This window comes from Lolium perenne, chromosome 2 (assembly GCF_019359855.2).
Source record: "Lolium perenne isolate Kyuss_39 chromosome 2, Kyuss_2.0, whole genome shotgun sequence".
Taxonomy (NCBI): domain Eukaryota; kingdom Viridiplantae; phylum Streptophyta; class Magnoliopsida; order Poales; family Poaceae; genus Lolium; species Lolium perenne.
In genome coordinates, this window is record NC_067245.2 from 72,996,450 (window position 1) to 73,016,403 (window position 19,954).

The following is a 19,954-nucleotide window of genomic DNA, read 5'->3' on the forward strand; positions in this document are numbered from 1 at the left end:
GGCCGCGCCGCCCTATGGGGAGGAGGTCGTGGGCCTCCCCCGGGCTTGCCCTTCTGGCTCCGTGTGCCCCTCAGAAAAATAGGAGGTTTGGCTTTTGTTTCGTCGAATTCCGAGAATATTGCCCGAACTGCTTTTCTGGAACAAAAAACAGCAGAAAATAGGAACTGACACTATGGCATCATGTTAATAGGTTAGTCCCAGAAAATGTATAATAATGATATATAATGCATATAAAACATGTGACAATGATACATAAAACAAGCATGAAACATCAGAAATTATAGATACATTGGAGACTGATACGTCTCCAACGTATCTATAATTTATGATGTTCCATGCTAGTTTTATGACAATACCTACATGTTTTGCTCACACTTTATAATGATTTTATGCATTTTCCGGAACTAACCTATTAGAAGATGCCGAAGTGTTAGTCCAGTTTTCTGCTGTTTTTGGTTTCAGAAAGGCTGTTCGGGCAATATTCTCGGAATTCGACGAAACAAAAGCCAAACACCTTATTTCACCGAGACGGACCAGAACACCGAAGGGGAGCCGGAGAGGAGGCCCAGGGCCCCCAGACCATAGGGCGGCGCTGCCTGGAGGGGGGGCGCGCCCACCTATGGGGAGGGAGCCCCCTGGCTCCTCCGACTCCGCCTCTTCGCCTATAAAGTCCCTCGTGACCTAAAAACCCGACACCAATTGACGAAACTCCAGAAAGACTCCAGGGACGCCGCCGCCATCGCGAAACTCCAATTCGGGGGACAGAAGTCTCTGTTCCGGCACGCCGCTGGGACGGGGAATTGCCCCCGGAGTCATCTCCATCGACACCACCGCCATCTTCATCGCCATTGCTGTCTCCCATGATGAGGAGGGAGTAGTTCTCCCCCGAGGCTGAGGGATCTACCGGTAGCTATGTGGTTCATCTCTCTCTCCCATGTGATCTTTATATGATCATGAGCTTTGTATTACTATTAATCTATGTGCTACTCTAGTGATGTTATTAAAGTAGTCTATTCCTCCTCCATGATGTAATGTTGATAGTGTGTGCATCATGTAGTACTTGGCGTAGGTTATGATTGTAATCTCTTGTAGATTATGAAGTTAACTATTACTATGATAGTATTGATGCGATCTATTCCCCCTTTCATAGCTATTGTTGACAGTGTGTATGCTATGTTAGTACTCGGTCTAAATTGCAACGGTCTATTATGCACTCTAGAGGTTACTTTAATATGAACTCTGGATGTTGTGGAGCTTGTTTACTCCGGCTAGAGGTGTGCTTTTGTAGCCCTACACAATGAATGGTGTTTGTTATCCAACAAGAGAGTGTAAAATAGTAGCACAAGTGAAGAGAAGTTATTTATTCATGTGATCATTGTTGAGAGTGTTCACTAGTGAAAGTATGATCCCTAGGCCTTGTTTCCAAATATCAAATCACCATTTATTTACTGTTCTACTGCATGTTTACTTGCTGCCATATTTATTCCAGATTGTTATTACCACTCATATTCATCCATATCACTTGCATCTTACTATCTCTTCGCCGAACTAGTGCACCTATACATCTGACAAGTGTATTAGGTGTGTTGGGGACACAAGAGACTTCTTGTATCTTAATTGCAGGGTTGCTTGAGAGGGATATCTTTGACCTCTACCTCCCTGAGTTCGATAAGCCTTAGGTGATTCACTTCAGGGAAACTTGCTGCTGTTCTACAAACCTCTGCTCTTGTAGGCCCAACACTGTCTATAGGAATAGAAGCGTGCGCAGATATCAAGCTATTTTCTGGCGCCGTTGCCGGGGAGGTAAGGTAAAAGGTATTCACATCCTCCGACGACTAAGCTATTTCCTAGCACTGTTGCCGGTGTGTGAGTGCTCGAAGCTATTTCCTTTAGATCCTGCAATTGCATCTTTTTTTTTCTTGTTTTTTATTTCACTAGTTAGGCTTAATGGAAAACAACAAAAAAATTAGAGATCTTTATGAAATTTATCTTGAGTTAGGACATGAGGTGTTTGAAGAGAAAATTTAAAAACCTATGGAACTTTATATGCATGCTAATGGCAATGTTATTAGTATGAATGCTTTGAACACCATTGTTGCTAATGCTATGGAAAATTCTAAGGTTGGGGAAGCTTGTTTTGATGAGCATGATATTTTTAGTCCCCCAAGCATGGAGGAGAAAATTTTCTTTGATGATACTTTGCCTCCCATTTATGATGATTATAATGATAGTGGTATTTTGGTGCCACCTACTATGGAGGATAAAGTTTATTATGATTATACCATGCCTGCAATTTATGATGATTACAATGATGGTTGTGATAGTTTTACTCGCACTATTACTAATAAAATTGATTATGCTTATGTGGAGAGTAATGATACTTTTATGCATGTGAATAAGAATGCTTTATGTGATAGTTATATTGTTGAGTTTGTTCATGATGATACTGAAAGTTATTATGAGAGAGGGAAACATGGTTATATGCATCTTAATAATATTAACTTTCTCCTCTTTATGTTGAGAATCTTGAAGTTGCGCTTGTGTTGCCTTTCTATGCTTATTGCATTATGCTTACATGACTTGTTTATTTACAAGATTCCTTTTCATAGGAAGTGGGTTAGACTTAAAAGTGTATCTTATTTACTTTTGATGCTCTCTTTTGTTTCAACTTTTATTTCTTGCGAGTGCATCATTAAATTTAAGGAGCCCATCTTAATGGCTATAAAGAAAGCACTTCTTGGGAGATAACCCATGTTTTTATTTTGCTACTGTTTTGTTGTGTCTTGGAAGTTCTTACTACTGTAGTAACCTCTCCTTATCTTTATTTTATTGCATTGTTGTGCCAAGTAAAGTCTTTGATAGTAAGGTTGATACTAGATTTGGATTTCTGCGCAGAAACAGATTTCTTGCTGTCACGAATTTGAGTAGGTCTCTCTGTAGGTAACTCAGAAAATTCAGCGAAAATTTATGAGTGATCCTCGGATATGTACGAAACTTTCATTAAATTTGAGATTCTTCATCTGAGCATGTTAAGTGCCTCTAAAAAATTTGTCTTTACGGACTGTTCTGTTTTGAAAGATTCTGCATTTTATTTCACATTGCCTCTTTTGCTATGTTGAATGGATTTCTTTGTTCCATTAACCTTCAGTAGCTTTGAGCAATGTCCAGAAGTGTTAGGAATGATTGTGTCACCTCTGAATATTTAAATTTTTATTATGCACTAACCCTCTAATGAGATTGTTTTGAGTTTGGTGTGGAGGAAGTTTTCAAGGGTCAAGAGAGGAGGATGATATAATATGATCAAGAAGAGTGAAAAGTCTAAGCTTGGGGATGCCCCCGTGGTTCATCCCTGCATATTTCAAGAAGACTCAAGCATCTAAGCTTGGGGATGCCCAAGGCATTCCCTTCTTCATCGACAACTTATCAGGTCACCTCTAGTGAAACTATATTTTTATTTCGTCACATCTTATGTGCTTTACTTGGAGCGTCTGTATGTTTTATTTTTGTTTTTGTTTGAATAAAATCGGATCCTAGCATTCCATGTTTGGGAGAAAGACACGCTCCGCTCGTTCATATGAACACTGGTGTTCTTAGCTTTACTTTTAATGTTCATGGCGAAGGTTAAAACTGCTCCGTTCATTGTTATTTGGTTGGAAACAGAAAATGCTTCATGTGGTAATTGGTACATGGTCTTGAATAATTTGATACTTGGCAATTGTTTTGCTCAAATAGATCATGTTTAAGCTCTTGCATCATGTACTTTGCACCTATTAATGAAGAACTACCATAGAGCTTGTTGAAATTTGGTTTGCATGATTGATCTCTCTAAAGTCTAGATATTTTCTGGTGAAGTGTTTGAACAACAAGGAAGACAGTGTAGAGTATTATAATGCTTGCAATATGTTCTTATGTAAGTTTTGCTGTACCAGTTCATACTTGTGTTTGCTTCAAACAACCTTGCTAGCCAAAGCCTTGTACTGAGAGGGAATACTTCTCGTGCATCCAAAATCCTTGAGCCAAAACCTATGCCATTTGTGTCCACCATACCTACCTACCTACTATGTGGTATTTCTCTGCCATTCCAAAGTAAATTACTTGAGTGCTACCTTTAAAATTTCATTCCTTGTCTTTGCAATATATAGCTCATGGGAAAATAGCTTAAAAACTATTGTGGTAAAGAATATGTAGCTTATGTATCTTATTTCTTATAAGTTGCTTGTTGAGCGGTAACCATGTTTCTGGGGACGCCATCAACTATTACACCTTTGTTGAATATCATGTGAGTTGCTATGCATGTTTGTCTTGTCTGAAGTAAGGGTGATTTATCATGATCAAATGGTTTGAGTATGCATATTGTTAGAGAAGAACATTGGGCCGCTAACCGAAGCCATGTATCATGGTGGAAGTTTCAGTTTGGACATTAATCCTCAATCTCTTATGAGAATATTATCTGTTGTTGAATGCTTATGCATTAAAGAGGAGTCCATTATCTATTTTCTATGTTGTCCCGGTATGGATGTCCTTAGTTAAGATCTATCAAAAACGAGAAATCAAATGCGATCTATCTCCTTGGACCTTTGTACAGGCGGCATAGAGGTACCCCTTTGTGACACTTGGTTGAAACATATGTTATGCAATGATAATCCATGTAAATCCAAGCTAATTAGGACAAGGTGCGAGCACTATTGGTATTCTATGCATGAGGCTTGCAACTTTTTGGATGTCTTATGCATAACACATATGAATTATTACTACCGTTGACAAAATTGTTTCTATGTTTTCAAAATAAAAGCTCTAGCGCAAAAATAGTAATCCATGCTTCCCTCTGCGAAGGGCCATTCTTTTACTTTATGTTGAGTCAGTTTACCTACTTCTTTCTATCTTAGAAGCAAACACTTGTGTCAACTGTGTGCATTGATTCCTACATACTTGCTTATTTGCACTCATCATATTACTTTGTGTTGACAATTATCCATGAGATATACATGTTGAAGTTGAAAGCAACTGCTGAAACTTATATCTTCCTTTGTGTTGCTTCAAAATTTTCTACTAAGAATCTATTGCTTTATGAGTTAACTCCTATGCAAGTATTATTGATGCTTCTCTTGAAAGTACTATTCATGAAAAGTCTTTGCTATATGATTCAGTTGTTTAGTCATTATCTTTATCATTGCTTCGAATCACTTCATTCATCACATATGCTTTACAATAGTATTGATCAAGATTATGATAGTAGCATGTCACTTCAGAAATTATCCTTGTTATCGTTTACCTACTCGAGGGCGAGTAGGAACTAAGCTTGGGAATGTTTGATACATCTCCAACGTATCTATAATTTCTGATGTTCCATGCCAGTTTTATGATAATACCTACATGTTTTGCTCACACTTTATAATGATTTTATGCATTTTCCGGAACTAACCTATTAACAAGATGCCGAAGTGCCAGTTCCTGTTTTCTGCTGTTTTTGGTTCCAGAAAGGCTGTTCGGGCAATATTCTCGGAATTCGACGAAACAAAAGTCAAACACCTTATTTCACCGAGACGGACCAGAACACCGAAGGGGATCCGGAGAGGAGGCCCAGGGCCCCCAGACCATAGGGCGGCGCGGCCTGGAGGGGGGCGCGCCCACCTATGGGGAGGGAGCCCCCTGGCTCCTCCGACTCCGCCTCTTCACCTATAAAGTCCCTCGTGAACTAAAAACCCGACACCAATTGACGAAACTCCAGAAAGACTCCAGGGATGCCGCCGCCATCGCGAAACTCCAATTCGGGGGACAGAAGTCTCTGTTCCGGCACGCCGCCGGGACGGGGAATTGCCCCCGGAGTCATCTCCATCGACACCACCGCCATCTTCATCGCCATTGCTGTCTCCCATGATGAGAAGGGAGTAGTTCTCCCACAAGGCTGAGGGCTCTACCGGTAGCTATGTGGTTCATCTCTCTCTCCCATGTGATCTTTATGTGATCATGAGCTTTGTATCACTATTAATCTATGTGCTACTCTAGTGATGTTATTAAAGTAGTCTATTCCTCCTCCATGATGTAATGTTGACAGTGTGTGCATCATGTAGTACTTGGCATAGGTTATGATTGTAATCTCTTGTAGATTATGAAGTTAACTATTACTATGATAGTATTGATGCGATCTATTCCCCCTTTTATAGCTATTGTTGACAGTGTGTATGCTATGTTAGTACCCGGTCTAAATTGCAACGGTCTATTATGCACTCTAGAGGTTACTTTAATATGAACTCCGGATGTTGTGGAGCTTGTTTACTCCGGCTAGAGGTGTGCTTTTGTAGCCCTACACAATGAATGGTGTTTGTTATCCAACAAGAGAGTGTGAGAAAGTAGCACAAGTGAAGATAAGTTATTTATTCATGTGATCATTGTTGAGAGTGTCCACTAGTGAAAGTATGATCCCTAGGCCTTATTTCCAAATATCGAATCACCGTTTATTTACTGTTCTACTGCATGTTTACTTGCTGCCATATTTATTTCAGATTGTTATTACCAGTCATATTCATCCATATCACTTGCATCTTACTATGTCTTCGCCGAACTAGTGCACCTATACATCTGACAAGTGTATTAGGTGTGTTGGAGACACAAGAGACTTCTTGTATCTTAATTGCAGGGTTGCTTAAGAGGGATATCTTTGACCTCTACCTCCCTGAGTTTGATAAACCTTGGATGATTCACTTAAGGGAAACTTGCTGCTGTTCTACAAACCTCTGCTCTTGGAAGCCCAACACTGTCTACAGGAATAGAAGCGTGCGTAGACTTCAGAGACGTATCAGATACAAAACACTTAAATAACTAGACCCACACACAAACCAAAGCACTTAAAGAACTATACCACACACGAACCAAACCACTTAAAGAACTACACACACACACGAAGCAAAGCACTTAAAAACTACACTCACACACAAACCAAAACACTTCAAGAACTAAACCCACACACGAACAAAGCACTTAACACTGGGTCGACACATGACCCGCTAGACACACGGACTCTACACACACACATACTAATCAGTTGTCGATATCTTCGTCCTTGCTAGGGGTGTCCTCTGAAGCGGTACTTGAGAGGTTCCACAACCACCGTTCATCATCCTCCCCCATGTCGACTCCTCTCCTTTGGCACACTTCGCTTCATATTCGGCCCTCCTCTGCTGCTTTCGCGCCCTCCTATCTCTCATGTACGTCTGCTTCTCCTTCCAGAATGCGCGCGTGGCCTGGACATCTCCGAGATGGTCTCTGCGCCACTGTGCCATGAACTGCTCGTCCGCCTCGGTGGTATCAATCCGCCGCTGGCAATCTCTGTACCGCCGTGCTTCACCCTCTGAGCGAAGTAGGTGCTCAGTAGAGAGACTCTGGGTTTCCGTCAGAGACCTGACCTCCGGGAAGTTCATTTCGTGGCGCGACCGGCCAAACCTCCAAGCCGCAACATCGCATGCGCATGCAGCAGCCTCCTTCGTGTAGAAGGTGCAGAGCCACACACGCGTACCACCGGCGGTGATTTCAGCCGCGAAATGGCCCGCAGCCCGCTGGCGAACGCCGGTGAAGCCCGTGTTGCTACGGCGATGAGGAGCCATCTCAACGGCAGCTGAGCTCAGAGGATTCTGTGGTGCTGTTGGATGAGAGAGGTGATGAGGAGAGAAATGTTGTTGGTGCTGTTAGTGGAGAAGAGATGGCTATATATAGGCCGACGAGGGGCTTAAACGGCGGGAAAACTTGGCGGGAGAGAATGGGCGCGAGAAGATTGGCGGGAAATCATGGCGGGAGAGAAGGAGCGGGAAAAAAGGGTGGGAATGCTTGGAGGGAAAAAATTGCAGGGCAGCTGTGCCGACGGCATGCCGTCGACGCACATAGTGTGAAGGTGGCCGTCGGCACAGCTTGACGCCGTTTCCTTCCCGCTGACGCCGTTGTCGGTGGCTATCGGTGGCCCCACCAGCTGCTTATGTGCCGACGGCTAGGTGGCGTGCCGTCGGCATAGATGAGGCATGTGCCGACGGCTAAGCTGTGCCAATGGCTACCGTCGGCCTAGATGATCCTGTGTCGACGGCTAATCTGTGCCGACGACGACCTTCCTGGCCTGACGGCGTGGCATTCTGTGCCGACGGCGGCCGTCGGCACCTTGGCGGGTTCCTGTAGTAGTTACAATAGATTCCACTGCTATGTTCAACAATTCAGTTCCCAGATCACTTTCAAACAATGGACAAACCCCTCTGGAGAAAAGCCGAGTGCACATGATTAGGTGTATCATCTAAACAAGAATATTCTAAAACGTGTAAGTTCCTTGAAGAAGTGTATCACAATTGAATGAGGTTCTACTATGGGCTGAAACTTCAAAGAGAAGGACGTGTCTGGTAGTAGCAAACAAAGTCTTGCTGTGATTGTGACTTGTGAGTACTAGTCTTCCATATTAAAAACTACTCCTTTCATTGACCCAGCTAGCCGATCGCATCCTTCAGGAGCTGAAACTATACTGAAGTCATCTGAACATTGCCGTCTCTCAAAGAAAATTTGCATGGCATACCATAGTTCACACGTCTCCTGTCTGTAGACCGAAGAAAAATCATAAATGCATGGCTACCTTTGAACTGTGCTGTGCATCCTGCTTAGTAGTAGTCTACTCTGAAACTGCAAGTGGTCACAGTTGTGAGCTGGGTAAGAGCGACGTTTGTCATTACACGCAGTAGAAAAGAAGAAAAGAAGGATAGCTGAGTGCATCCTCTTTTACTTCTCTAAGGAAAAACCCATGGACTTCTGGTCTCTTCTGCTCCTTTTCTCTATATCTTTCACTGCTATTCGAGAAGGTTCGTAGTTCTGACAGCGATACAATGTAACTCATGCAGCCATTTTACACGGACTACTTGTCTCATAGACTCATACTCGCATGCCATCATTTTGTCTGATCTTACCTAAACAATTTAGATTTACATTTTTGCGAATTTTTTGTTTCCTACTCAGCAGCAAAACTTTCTCAGAGATCTTGTATTATACTAGAGGGTTTAACTCATATTAGGTGGGGAAATTAGGGGATAAAAATGACAAGGATTTTGTGCACATGAGAGTCAGTGCTCCCTTCACTTTTGGATTTTTGAAAATTTCAGATTCTCGTATTTCTTTGCTTTCAAGAATTATGACATTAAATATGTAGATAGATGTGTACACGAGGATTAAAATCAAAAAAGTTTTGTCAAAAAATATGTTATATTTTGGGAGATGCAAAAAAGACAAATTTCTGACCTGACAAAATATACGTACTATTGTACTACTATTTATAGTCAGAAATTTGTCTTTTTCATATTTTCAAAAATACAAAGTATTTTTAATGGGACTTTTTGACTACACTCCTTGTGTCTAAATCTATCTACATATTTAATTCCATAATTTTTGAAAACATAAAAGAGCATGGTTTTGAACATTTTCAAAAATCCAAAAGTCCAAGAAGTACATGTGCTCATGTGCACATGGTACTTTCCGGGATAGCTGAGTGCATCCTCTTTTACTTCTCTAAGGAAAAAACCCATGGACTTCTGGTCTCTTCTGCTCCTTTTCTCTATATCTTTCACTGCTATTCGAGAAGGTTCGTAGTTCTGATAGCGATACAATGTAACTCATGCAGCCATTTTACACGGACTACTTGTCTCATAGACTCATACTCGCATGCCATCATTTTGTCTGATCTTACCTAAACAATTTAGATTTACATTTTTGCGAATTTTTTGTTTCCTACTCAGCAGCAAAACTTTCTCAGAGATCTTGTATTATACTAGAGGGTTTAACTGATATTAGGTGGGGAAATCAGGGGATAAAAATGTAGTATTTTCTTGCTTGATATGATTCCTCAGAGTTTGCAAAATTAGGGGATCAAAATGTAGTATTTTTTTACCAGGAAAAACTCAAATATCTTGTTTGAGAACATAATGTGTTTAGATGATCTGAAATTCAATCATCTGTCTCTCATGGATTTATTAAAACAAGAGACAAATGAGCCATGTTAGGCGAGCTGTATGTAACATGAATAAGTATATTGATTTCCTTATCTTTACTATTATATTCGAGTTGGTACGTCGTCAAACATGTTTGATGTCAAACATTGGAGACATCTGAGTCGTCTAATCACTTTAAACAACTCCCGCTTGATATCTAGCCATTCATGCAATCTACCCTCCTTAAATTGTACTAAGCGCATATCACTTTCCAAAATCAACGCCTAGATTACTGAAACCGTTGTGCCACATAAGGAAGTAAACAAGGTGTATTAATTGAGAGATCGCCACAATTGAAATCAAACAAACACGTCCACAATCAAAAAGGCAAGATCTAAAAGCCCACCGCACAAGGATTAGATATGGCTATCAAAGGGGAAATTTTAATATACTTTCCTAACTAATCCTTCTATTTTTAGCATTGGGCCATAGCTGGACTAATTACTCCTATGCCTGATTTAGTCCGCAGTGTTTTAATTAGGGAGGTGTCAATTCTGGCCGGTTTGCATGCTCGGTGTTGCTACCATCATCGCGCCGCCAAACACCAGCTGTTCATGAAAGTTGTTGCCGACGGGCGTCTCACCTACTATCCCAGCGAGAGGTGCTTCCGACGGGCGCCTCAGCGACTACCGCGGTGGCGAGAGCTGCTGCCGACGGGCGCCTCAGCTATGAGGCCAAGTCGACCCACACACACGCGTGCTTAAAACGGGGAGGCCTTCCCGAGTGCGAGAAGCAGCCGTCGACCTTCGTTCATCCGTGCTATTCGGCGATGTGGAACTGAATGCGACAGTAAGATCTTTGTTGCGCGTGACATCGGCAACCACCTCCTCTATCATCGAGGTCTCCAACTCAGATATCCGATTCTTACCGATGTTTCCATGATCGTGATCGCTTCCATCTTCCTTCATTGACAGTAGGGTGCAGTGGATTTTTTGGCCACCATACCATGCATCATGTTCATGTATATGTATAGTGATGAAATGGAACATTTCTTGGCTTAATTTTACATTCAAACTTGGTTCCTTTTAGACTTTTCTTTCTAGAGAAAGCAACAAGAGTAAATTGCAACGGCCGCACTACTATCTACTAACACCATTATTCGTTAGCCATGTCCTACAGGCATCCTACGTTTACCTCTTCCTGATGTTGCATGTGAATCTTCGTAACACAACTCAACCCCTCGTGAATGTAAGTTTTTTTTTTCATTTCAGAAGAACCTTCAGCTGTAAAGGTGTTCCCAGAAATTTCTTACATTGTTGGTACCTAGCACCTCTCTTCTTAGCACCTCCCACACATCTCAGTAATTCTAAACAAAACAACACGACCCGCACCATACCTGCGCTCCTAACTTTTCATACATCATGTAACTGTAGAAGCCTGGATGTGTTATTTTTATTTCAATTTTCAGTCTTAATCTGCACACGAATATGAATATTACGTAGTACTATTAGCAAAATAGAACATGATTTTTTGTGATGATAATTGACAGTAAAACTGCATTAAAATAATTGTGGCATAGTTTCTAAATCTAGAAGTCGGTGCTAGATATGTCAGCACAATATCACCTCCTGATTATCTTTTGCCAATGTTTTGAGCAATTGCATATGTGGACTACTTGATGGGAAGAAATCCTGACGAGAGTATGAGTAAGTATCTTCATCATGGTTGGTCCTGCAAAGTCCACTAGATAAGTACACCGTACACCTCCATTTACCCCCTTGCGTTCTTTTAGTTCTCCTACGAGGATTGTCCTTTGATTCACTGTAAGTGACTGGCTAATCCAAGGATACTATGACTACTTGCTCGTGAGTTTGATTAGTGGTAAATTCAGCCTATGAGAAGTTTCAATATGTTTATTTTATATTTCATGAAATGTTTGATTTGGTAACAGTGTGCCTCCTAATAATTTGCACTTTGCAGCCACCCAACAGTTAGACCCTTGGGAAGGCGACGGCGGACAAATGGCTGGGCAGTCCTCATTTGCACTTGAATGCTACACAAAAGTTAGTGGAGATACTCAACTCCACCTCCAGGTCAGATGGTCAAATGTTGCACATCAAAAGAGACTAGAATGGCGTTTTCCACAACTATGCTCATCAGGTACGGTTCTTAGGCAATCCCAAGCACTTGTAGGAAAAGGCTCATCAGTGGCGCACCAAAAATCAATTCTGTGGCGCACGGGCGGTGCGCCACAGAATTCTCGCCACAAAAATAAGGTTTCTGTGGCGCACCGGCCCATACGTCACAGAAAGTCTTATTTCTGTGGCGCACCGGCGGTGGTGCGCCACAGATTTTTTTTTTGAAATTCAAAAAAATGGCGGCCAGATCTAGATCTAGATCTAGATCTAGATCTGGGGCCGCCGAATTTTTTTAATTTTTTTTAAATTTCGCTGGAAGGTAGCCGGAGGTGGGTGGGTGGGTGGGTGAAGGAGGAGGACGGCCGGAGGAGGAGGAGTTGGTGGTGATGGTGGTGGTGGTGGTGGTGGTGGTGGTGGTGATGGAGGTGGTGGTGGAGGTGGTGGTGGTGGTGATGGAGGTGGTGGTGGAGGTGGTGGTGGAGGAGGTGGTGGAGGAAGAGGAGGTGGATGAAGAGGAGGTGGTGTTGGAGGAAGAAGAGGTGATGGAGGAAGAGGAGGAGGTGGTCGCCGGAGTAGGTCGCCGGAGTAGGAGGAGGAGGAGGAGGGGGAGAAGGTCATCGTCGCCGGAGTAGGAGGAGGAGGAGGAGGAAGTCGCCGGAGTAGGAGGCCGGCCCCGGAGGAGGTGGTGGTGGTGGTGGAGGAGGAGGAGGAGGAGGCCGGCCGGAGGAGGAGGAGGAGGTGGTGGTGGTGGTGGTGGTGGTGGTGGAGGAGGAGGAGGAGGAGAAGTGGAGGAGAAGTTTGCATAAGAGAAGAAGTGAGGAGAAGTGGAGGAGTGGAGGAGGAGTGGAGGAGAAGTGGTGGAGGGCGGCAGGAAATTCAAATTTTGGACGTTAATTCTGTGGCGCATGGGCACTAGGTGCGCCACAGAAATTTTTTTCTTTTTTTTTGTATTTTGCAGCAAAAAAACTTTAACTTGCCGTAACTTTTTACTCTTTTCGAATTTGGAGATTCTAAAAATTGTCCAATCGGACAAGCCCGAGTGAATTCGGATGTAGAATTTTCGTGGGATCATTTTGATATATTATGCGTTTTTTTCGAGTTCGTATGCGACCAGAAAACCAGTTTGATGATTTTCCCACCCAATTTTGCAAAAAAAGTCGAAATTCATGTTTATTAATTTGCAGTGGTAAAAGATGACATAATACATGGGCATCTTGATGGAATTTATTTTTTGTAATTTCTATCTATTTCTTTCATTTTTTATAGAGGTCAAAAAGGCGATCCACGGGGGGGGGGGGGGGGGTGGAGTTGCGTGGGAAGCAAAAAAAACTTCTGTGGCGCATTAAACTCATGTGCGCCACAGAAATGTGTAGTTTCTATGGCGCACCATCCCACGTGCCCCACAGAAAGTCTTAATTCAGTGGCGCACCAGGACCAGTGCGCCACAGAATGTCTTATTTCTGTGGCGCACTGGTCTTGTGCGCCACAGAAGTAGTGAAACCAATGATTGGGGCTGGCCCCACCAAGTTTCTGTGGCGCATGGATTGTTGGTGCGCCACAAAATTAAGCTATTTCTGTGGCGCACCGTGTCTGCTGCGCCACAAAACAAATTTCGGTGACGCATTTTTGGGTGGTGCGCCACAGAAATAAGATCCGCCTATAAGGCTTTTCCTACTAGTGAAGGTCAACCTATTGTTGTGTCCGTCAGGCTCATGTGCAAAATTGAGGTAATACGAGTTCAGTGTTGGTGGTGCCTTTCCCTGCAATAAATAAATAAATAATTCTTTTTCGTCGCACATTGATAGCTAGATTTTTTGTTGCCTGCTTTACCGAAAGTCAGGACCTCAATGTAGTCATCATTTTCCAACGCCTCCTAATATTGATTAGACAATATATATAACTTTACCTCTAGCTAGCATGTTTAATTTTTCTAGGTTTATTCTTTCAGTAGCAATGCACGGATATTTCTTTTTATTTCATCTCAATGCATATATATTTTCAGATCATAGTCACTTATGGAGAAAATAGGTCCTGACATAATGATGCTTGAAGCCAACCAAAACCCACCAGGTTGTAAAAATCAAAGGAGGTGGGTGCAAAGAATCTTCCTTTCTATATGGCCATATTTACAGGGTAGGTTCATTCACTTGGCACTGTGAGTATATTATTCTCTCTGTATTGGTTTATTTGGGTAATGCACACTTCGAGGAAACACTTCAACCATTAATTTTGTCAACAAAGGATGAGATATATACCACAAAAAATGTACCATTGGAAACTTCTTTTGAAAATGAGCCCAATCTTATAGTTTTTGTGACATATATCTCATATTTTGTTCACCAAATTAATGATCAAACTTTTTTCTCAAAGAATGTATTACACTAATAAACCGATATAGAGGGAGTATGTCCTCTATATGGTTCTAATAGCATTGATATAATATTTTGAATGTTGATATTTTGTCTATACGGTTGGTCAAAACTTTACAAATTTTGACTTCGACTAAAACTAATAGGCAGTGTAATTTGGGATGGAGGGAGTAGTACTAAGAGTTCATAAACTAACTATAGTGTTTCTATCTTATATATATTTATCTTTGACTACTTCTTTGTGTATATTCTTGGCCAAAAAACCGTCTAGATTTATAAAATGTACGTGCTCGTTCTTTCGTACCCTAGACGAAATCTACAAATATCCTACTTCTAAGTATATTTTATATGGAAAAAACTTATATTAGGTGGACATAGAATAAAATTTTATTTGTATAAAAAATAAGTAAGTCTAAAAATTCATCACTTTAGTTTGCAACTTGGCTTAATATATGAAATTCAAAGTAATAAAGACAAATTAGTTCGTGGCTTTGTTTTCATACAAACTTCCTATGAAATCTTAAATAATTAATGGTCATATTTTCTTGAAAACTCATATCAGGTGAATGGAAAAGGTACTGAAATTAGTTTCCGCATGAACTCTGCATGGAATCCACAAACAACTAAGATTTTTCAGTAATACTTTAATATAAAATCCTACAAATAGTTGGAAAAACAATACAATTAAAATGTATTAGCAATGTGATCCCATTTTGGTTCATTCGAATATATAGATACTGAGGAATAGAGCCGAACTTGATCAAGATGTTTTCCAACTATTGTCATGTATTTATGTTTGATTGATCGAGTTAATTTATATTATATGTCATGAATATGGTTTAGAGTAATATAATTTATAATTCATGCAAGCATGAATAGTGGAAGTTGCCTTCACGGTAGTAGATACCATGTATAACTTGTAGCCTCTTGCAGCTTAACATATGAAGGGTGTAACATAGTGTCGTAACAGTAGCACTTGAGGATGAAAGCAACAAATCATGTCAACTACGCTATAAGTTGTTTAGTTGTGCTAAAATTTAAGCTTGAGCAAACAACACGGGGACAATTTAGAAAGGAAAAGTTGCGATAAGGGTAATGAGCAGCGGATGTATAGGCAATGTTTTGTCGTTTAGATACACAGACGATGGATAAAATTAGAGTGAAGTGATGATGTGCAGAAACATCTGAATAGACAACACTACAATAATCGAACTACTTATAATAATAGAAGGCATGGCTTGATAGACAACACATCAATATTTAGATTTCATAACCCATATAAAATGCAAAGAAAGTGCCACAACCGAATTATGTCTCTTTCGTGTCGGTCAAGTAATATTTTATAATTTACCCATTAACTATTTATTCATTCTTAAGTGCATGATATCTCCGGTTCATCATAAATGATCGATGCATGGTAGAGGGGTCAGATCAGTCTCCCACTTCCAGAAAATTATGGCAGAAATTCCCCAATACGTATATTATACCGTTCTCATCATGCCAGCAGATTCAACTTTAGTGTTTCAGCTGGCCTCAAAGTAAAATTCTATAAAACTGTTGTAGTGTCTGTCAATCTGGATGACAGTCAAGTCAATGACCTAAGTGATCTATTTGGATGTAGAGTGGAAGGCCTTCACCTATCTGCTTGGACTCACGTTGGGCACTACCAGACCCTCATTTGCCAATTTAATGCCAATGGTATTTAGACTCGATAAAAGCTAATTTGACATCTCTTCCCTTTTTGAGTTATACTAGAAGATTGAGCATTCTAAATTCAGTAATTGCAGCATTTCCTATATATGCTATGTGCTCACTTAAAGCAGCATACATTTGCTATGGGGTGGTAAAGATATCCAGAAACAGGGAAAATGCCTAGCCAAATAGGAATTGGTATGCATACCCAAAGATCAAGGACTGGGTATACTCAACCTCAGAACACGAAACGAAGCCCTCCTGAAGAAGCTCCATAAGTTATACAATCATTATGACATATTGGATGAAACTTATTTGGGACGCTCATTATAATGGTAATTCCCCTTCCTCGTGCTATTAATCCAAAAGGCTCGATAAAGTTGCGATGAAAAAGTGCCACATATAATATTTAAAATTAATTTATTTAAGTGTTCATAATGTTTAAAATTAATATTGAAAATGAAAACCTAATCATTGACACCTTGTATATTCTAAAATGTTGTCTATTTTGGAACATGGAGGGCATACATGAACACAGTTTTTTCAAAGTTGCATACCAACTGTTTTGTTAAAATATGAAACTTAATGTATAAACATGTAAGAATCTTGCTGCGGAAATACTCTGGTCAGGATGCTAGTGGAAAAGGTAAACTACGTACGTTTCCAGTAAAATGAGTACGATATAGATATATGGGAGCCTCTAGTCAATATCACTGTTACACATTTTTTTACTCACTGCGAGAACCTCACCTTCCTCCTGATAGATCGGAAATGGCACCTATGCTAGTTGATGACGTGCATGCCAGCATGCTCTGGTTGTACTCCCCATCGAACATCCGCTCTAGCATGGTGAAGCTGAGGTACGCCGGTGACAAATCCGGGAGGAGCGTGTCACCATCGAGGTACTTGATGACTTGCCTCATGGTTGGTCTCGCAGTAGGCAACGGGTGTGAGCACAGCAACGCAAGTTCCAGCACCAGCGAGACCTTGTCCGGGCAAAATCCATCTGGAATTCTCGTATCCACCACGTCCATGATCATGCCCTTACGCCATTGCTCCATTACCCAATCCACGAGCACGATGCGGTTGTTATTCCGCCCGTGTTGCTCAATTGGCCTCCGCCCACATGTAATCTCCAGAAGGAATGCACCGAAAGCGAAGACATCGGTGGAAGGGGTTGCCTTGCCGGTATGTCCTAGCTCAGGAGCTAGGTAGCCCATGGTGCCGACCACATGTGTTGTTTGCGCGTTGGCTCCATGATCATACAACCTTGCTAGGCCGAAATCTCCTAGCCGCCCGTTCATCTCTCTGTCTAGAAGAACATTGCCTGCTTTCACATCTCGGTGGATGACCACTTGCTCCCAGTCCTCGTGGAGATACAATAACCCAGCAGCCACACCTCTGATTATGTGAAATCTCTGACGCCAATCCAGAGCACCTGCAGATGTATCATACAAGTACTTATCAAGGCTCCCGTTTGGCATGTAATCGTAAATCAGCAGGAGTTCCCCTTTGCGTCGGCAGTACCCAAGCAACGGCACAAGGTTACGGTGCCGTAGTCGTCCGATGCTTGAAACCTCCGCTACAAACTCCTTCATCCCCTGCCTTGACTCATGGGACACCCTCTTCACTGCGATCTCTTTGGGAGGCTTGCGGAGCTTGCCTCTGTAAACACTTCCAAAAGCTCCTGCCCCGAGCAGGTTCTTGTTACTGAACCCTTTGGTCGCATGGAACAATTCTTTGTAAGAGAATCGGTGTGGGCCAAACGCCTCCTCCCAGTCCTCGCGCAGCTCTGAGTACTTGACACGCCGTCGGACAAAGAAGTAAACGGCGATGCCCACAGCGACAACAAGCGTCGTTGAGGCTACGGACAGCACGATCTCGAGCACCTTAGACCGTGGCTTGGGCCAGGCACGCGGCAAGGTCGGCAGGGCCGAGATGTCCAACGCTGGTGCTGGCCCGTCCAATGCGAAGCTCCAGCCGACCACATAGTGGCGTGTGGACATGACGCCTGTCGCCGACGAAAATCCGACGTACGCTGTGCTCTGCAGCACACCTGAGAGGTTGACGGTGGCCTGCAGAAGGGGTTTCTTGGGCCTGGCAATGCCCAGGGGAGCCAAGGTCACGGTGATCACCGTAGCCATCCCATCATAGTCTACCCACACTTGCATGGCCTTCCGGCTGATCAGGTTTAGGTTCTGAAACATCCCACTGCCGTCGTCGTAGTACCCGGCGTTGGCGGACTGGATAGAAATCAGGCTGTTGACGTTCACGCCGACGTGGTTGCTGTTGATGTCACGGAAATCGGCGTTGAGGAGCGTGTCGAGCTCCACAGCGAAGATTTGGTCGCTCCTGTTGCCGCCACCATTGGTATTGTCGAGGAGGCCCAAGAACTGGCCTGGAAGCGCAGTGGAGAGCACCTCCCTGGACGTGGTGGCGAAGAAGGCCAGTCCGTGGCTGCTCAGGTTCGCTAATTGCCCAAAGATGGCAAAGACGAAAGTGGTCGAGAAGGACCGCACGGTGCCGGTGCCGTTCGCCTCGGCGCGGAACGGCAGCGGGGACGGGTGAAAGGCTTGGCCTTTCATCTGAAGGCTGCCATTAGTCAGCATGAGGAGGCCGTTTGGCGTGACGGTTGTGCCGCCATCGAGCGTCAGGTTCACGCCCACGAAGCTGTTGTAGGTGAACTGCCGACCATCATCCACGCCGCCGCTGCCGCCGCCGGCGGCCACGAGGTAGCGATCGGCAGCCACCAGGACCAGGAGCAGAGTGACGAAGTAGTGATGCTCGAGAAACATGGCTCTTGTATGACTTGGCCGGATGGCCAGTTGGGCAGTGCGTAGTGGATCAAGAAATAGTACTAATACACACGTCTTTTCTTCTTTGGCCATAGGTTTTATTCAAATTTTCAAACTGCATACAGCCAATCCTCAGTTTCTATCTAACATAATTTCCATTTGTCAGTGTTTGCGGCGGAGAAAATTCTGGGAGCCTTGTGGCTCCTGGCGCGTTCAATCAGTCTACCGACTCGACTTGAAATATTAATGCAAATTGGTACGTGGATTCTAGACGTATGATGTCCACAATTAGATTTCCACAATAGCAGCCTACTAAGACAGCGACTGTTGTGTTTAGGATTTTTTTTTTTTTTTTTTTTTTGAAATGGAACACAAGATTCCATTAGAGCGATACTTGGCTCAGCAGAAATGCTGTCCACCAACACACGTACATCAACAGGTAACGAGTCCGGCCACAGTAGTTTTAGTTTCTGCCGGCTCGCACCATAAGCAGCAAAAACATGAGCTAATTTATTACAGATACGTGGTGCAAAAGAAACATTAACTGAATTGAAATGCATTTGCATGTATAGGCAGAGGTCTCGGTAGATAATTCCTTCAGGGGTCCTATCAAACTCTGTCGTGTTCATGGCTTTCACCAAAGACATATGGTAGGCGTCCTGCACCTGAACCCCTCAGCCGACCCAATTGATCTCTCACAGCAAATCCCCATCCTCCTGTCCTGGTCTTAGCAGTATAGGAACCATCAATATTGATTTTTAGTCTGTCGCCCACTGGATGTTGCCAGACAGGTTCCTCTGCCGGAGTTCTTTCCGAATTCAATTTTCTGCAGTACTGATTTGCTTCTCCCGCCCAATATCTGACCTGCGACACAATCTCACCATGTGCCCCAGTCTTTTCTTTTGCATTTAGTTTGTTCCTCCTTGTCCACCATCGCCATAGTAGACATGCTATTAAAATAGACTTGTCCTCGTCTGCTACTAGCAACTCTTGCACCACTGTTTTAGCATCAGGGC

General features: G+C 42.7%; 1 protein-coding gene across 1 annotated transcript; it reads right to left on the reverse strand.

The window, feature by feature from the left end:
- Positions 1–16,803: 16,803 nt before the first annotated feature.
- On the reverse strand, positions 16,804–19,014 carry LOC127332940 (L-type lectin-domain containing receptor kinase SIT2). Its single transcript, XM_051359261.1, has one exon. The coding sequence runs from the start codon at positions 18,936–18,938 to the stop codon at positions 16,890–16,892; it is 2,049 nt and encodes a 682-aa protein (XP_051215221.1). The 5' UTR covers positions 18,939–19,014; the 3' UTR covers positions 16,804–16,889.
- Positions 19,015–19,954: the final 940 nt, after the last annotated feature.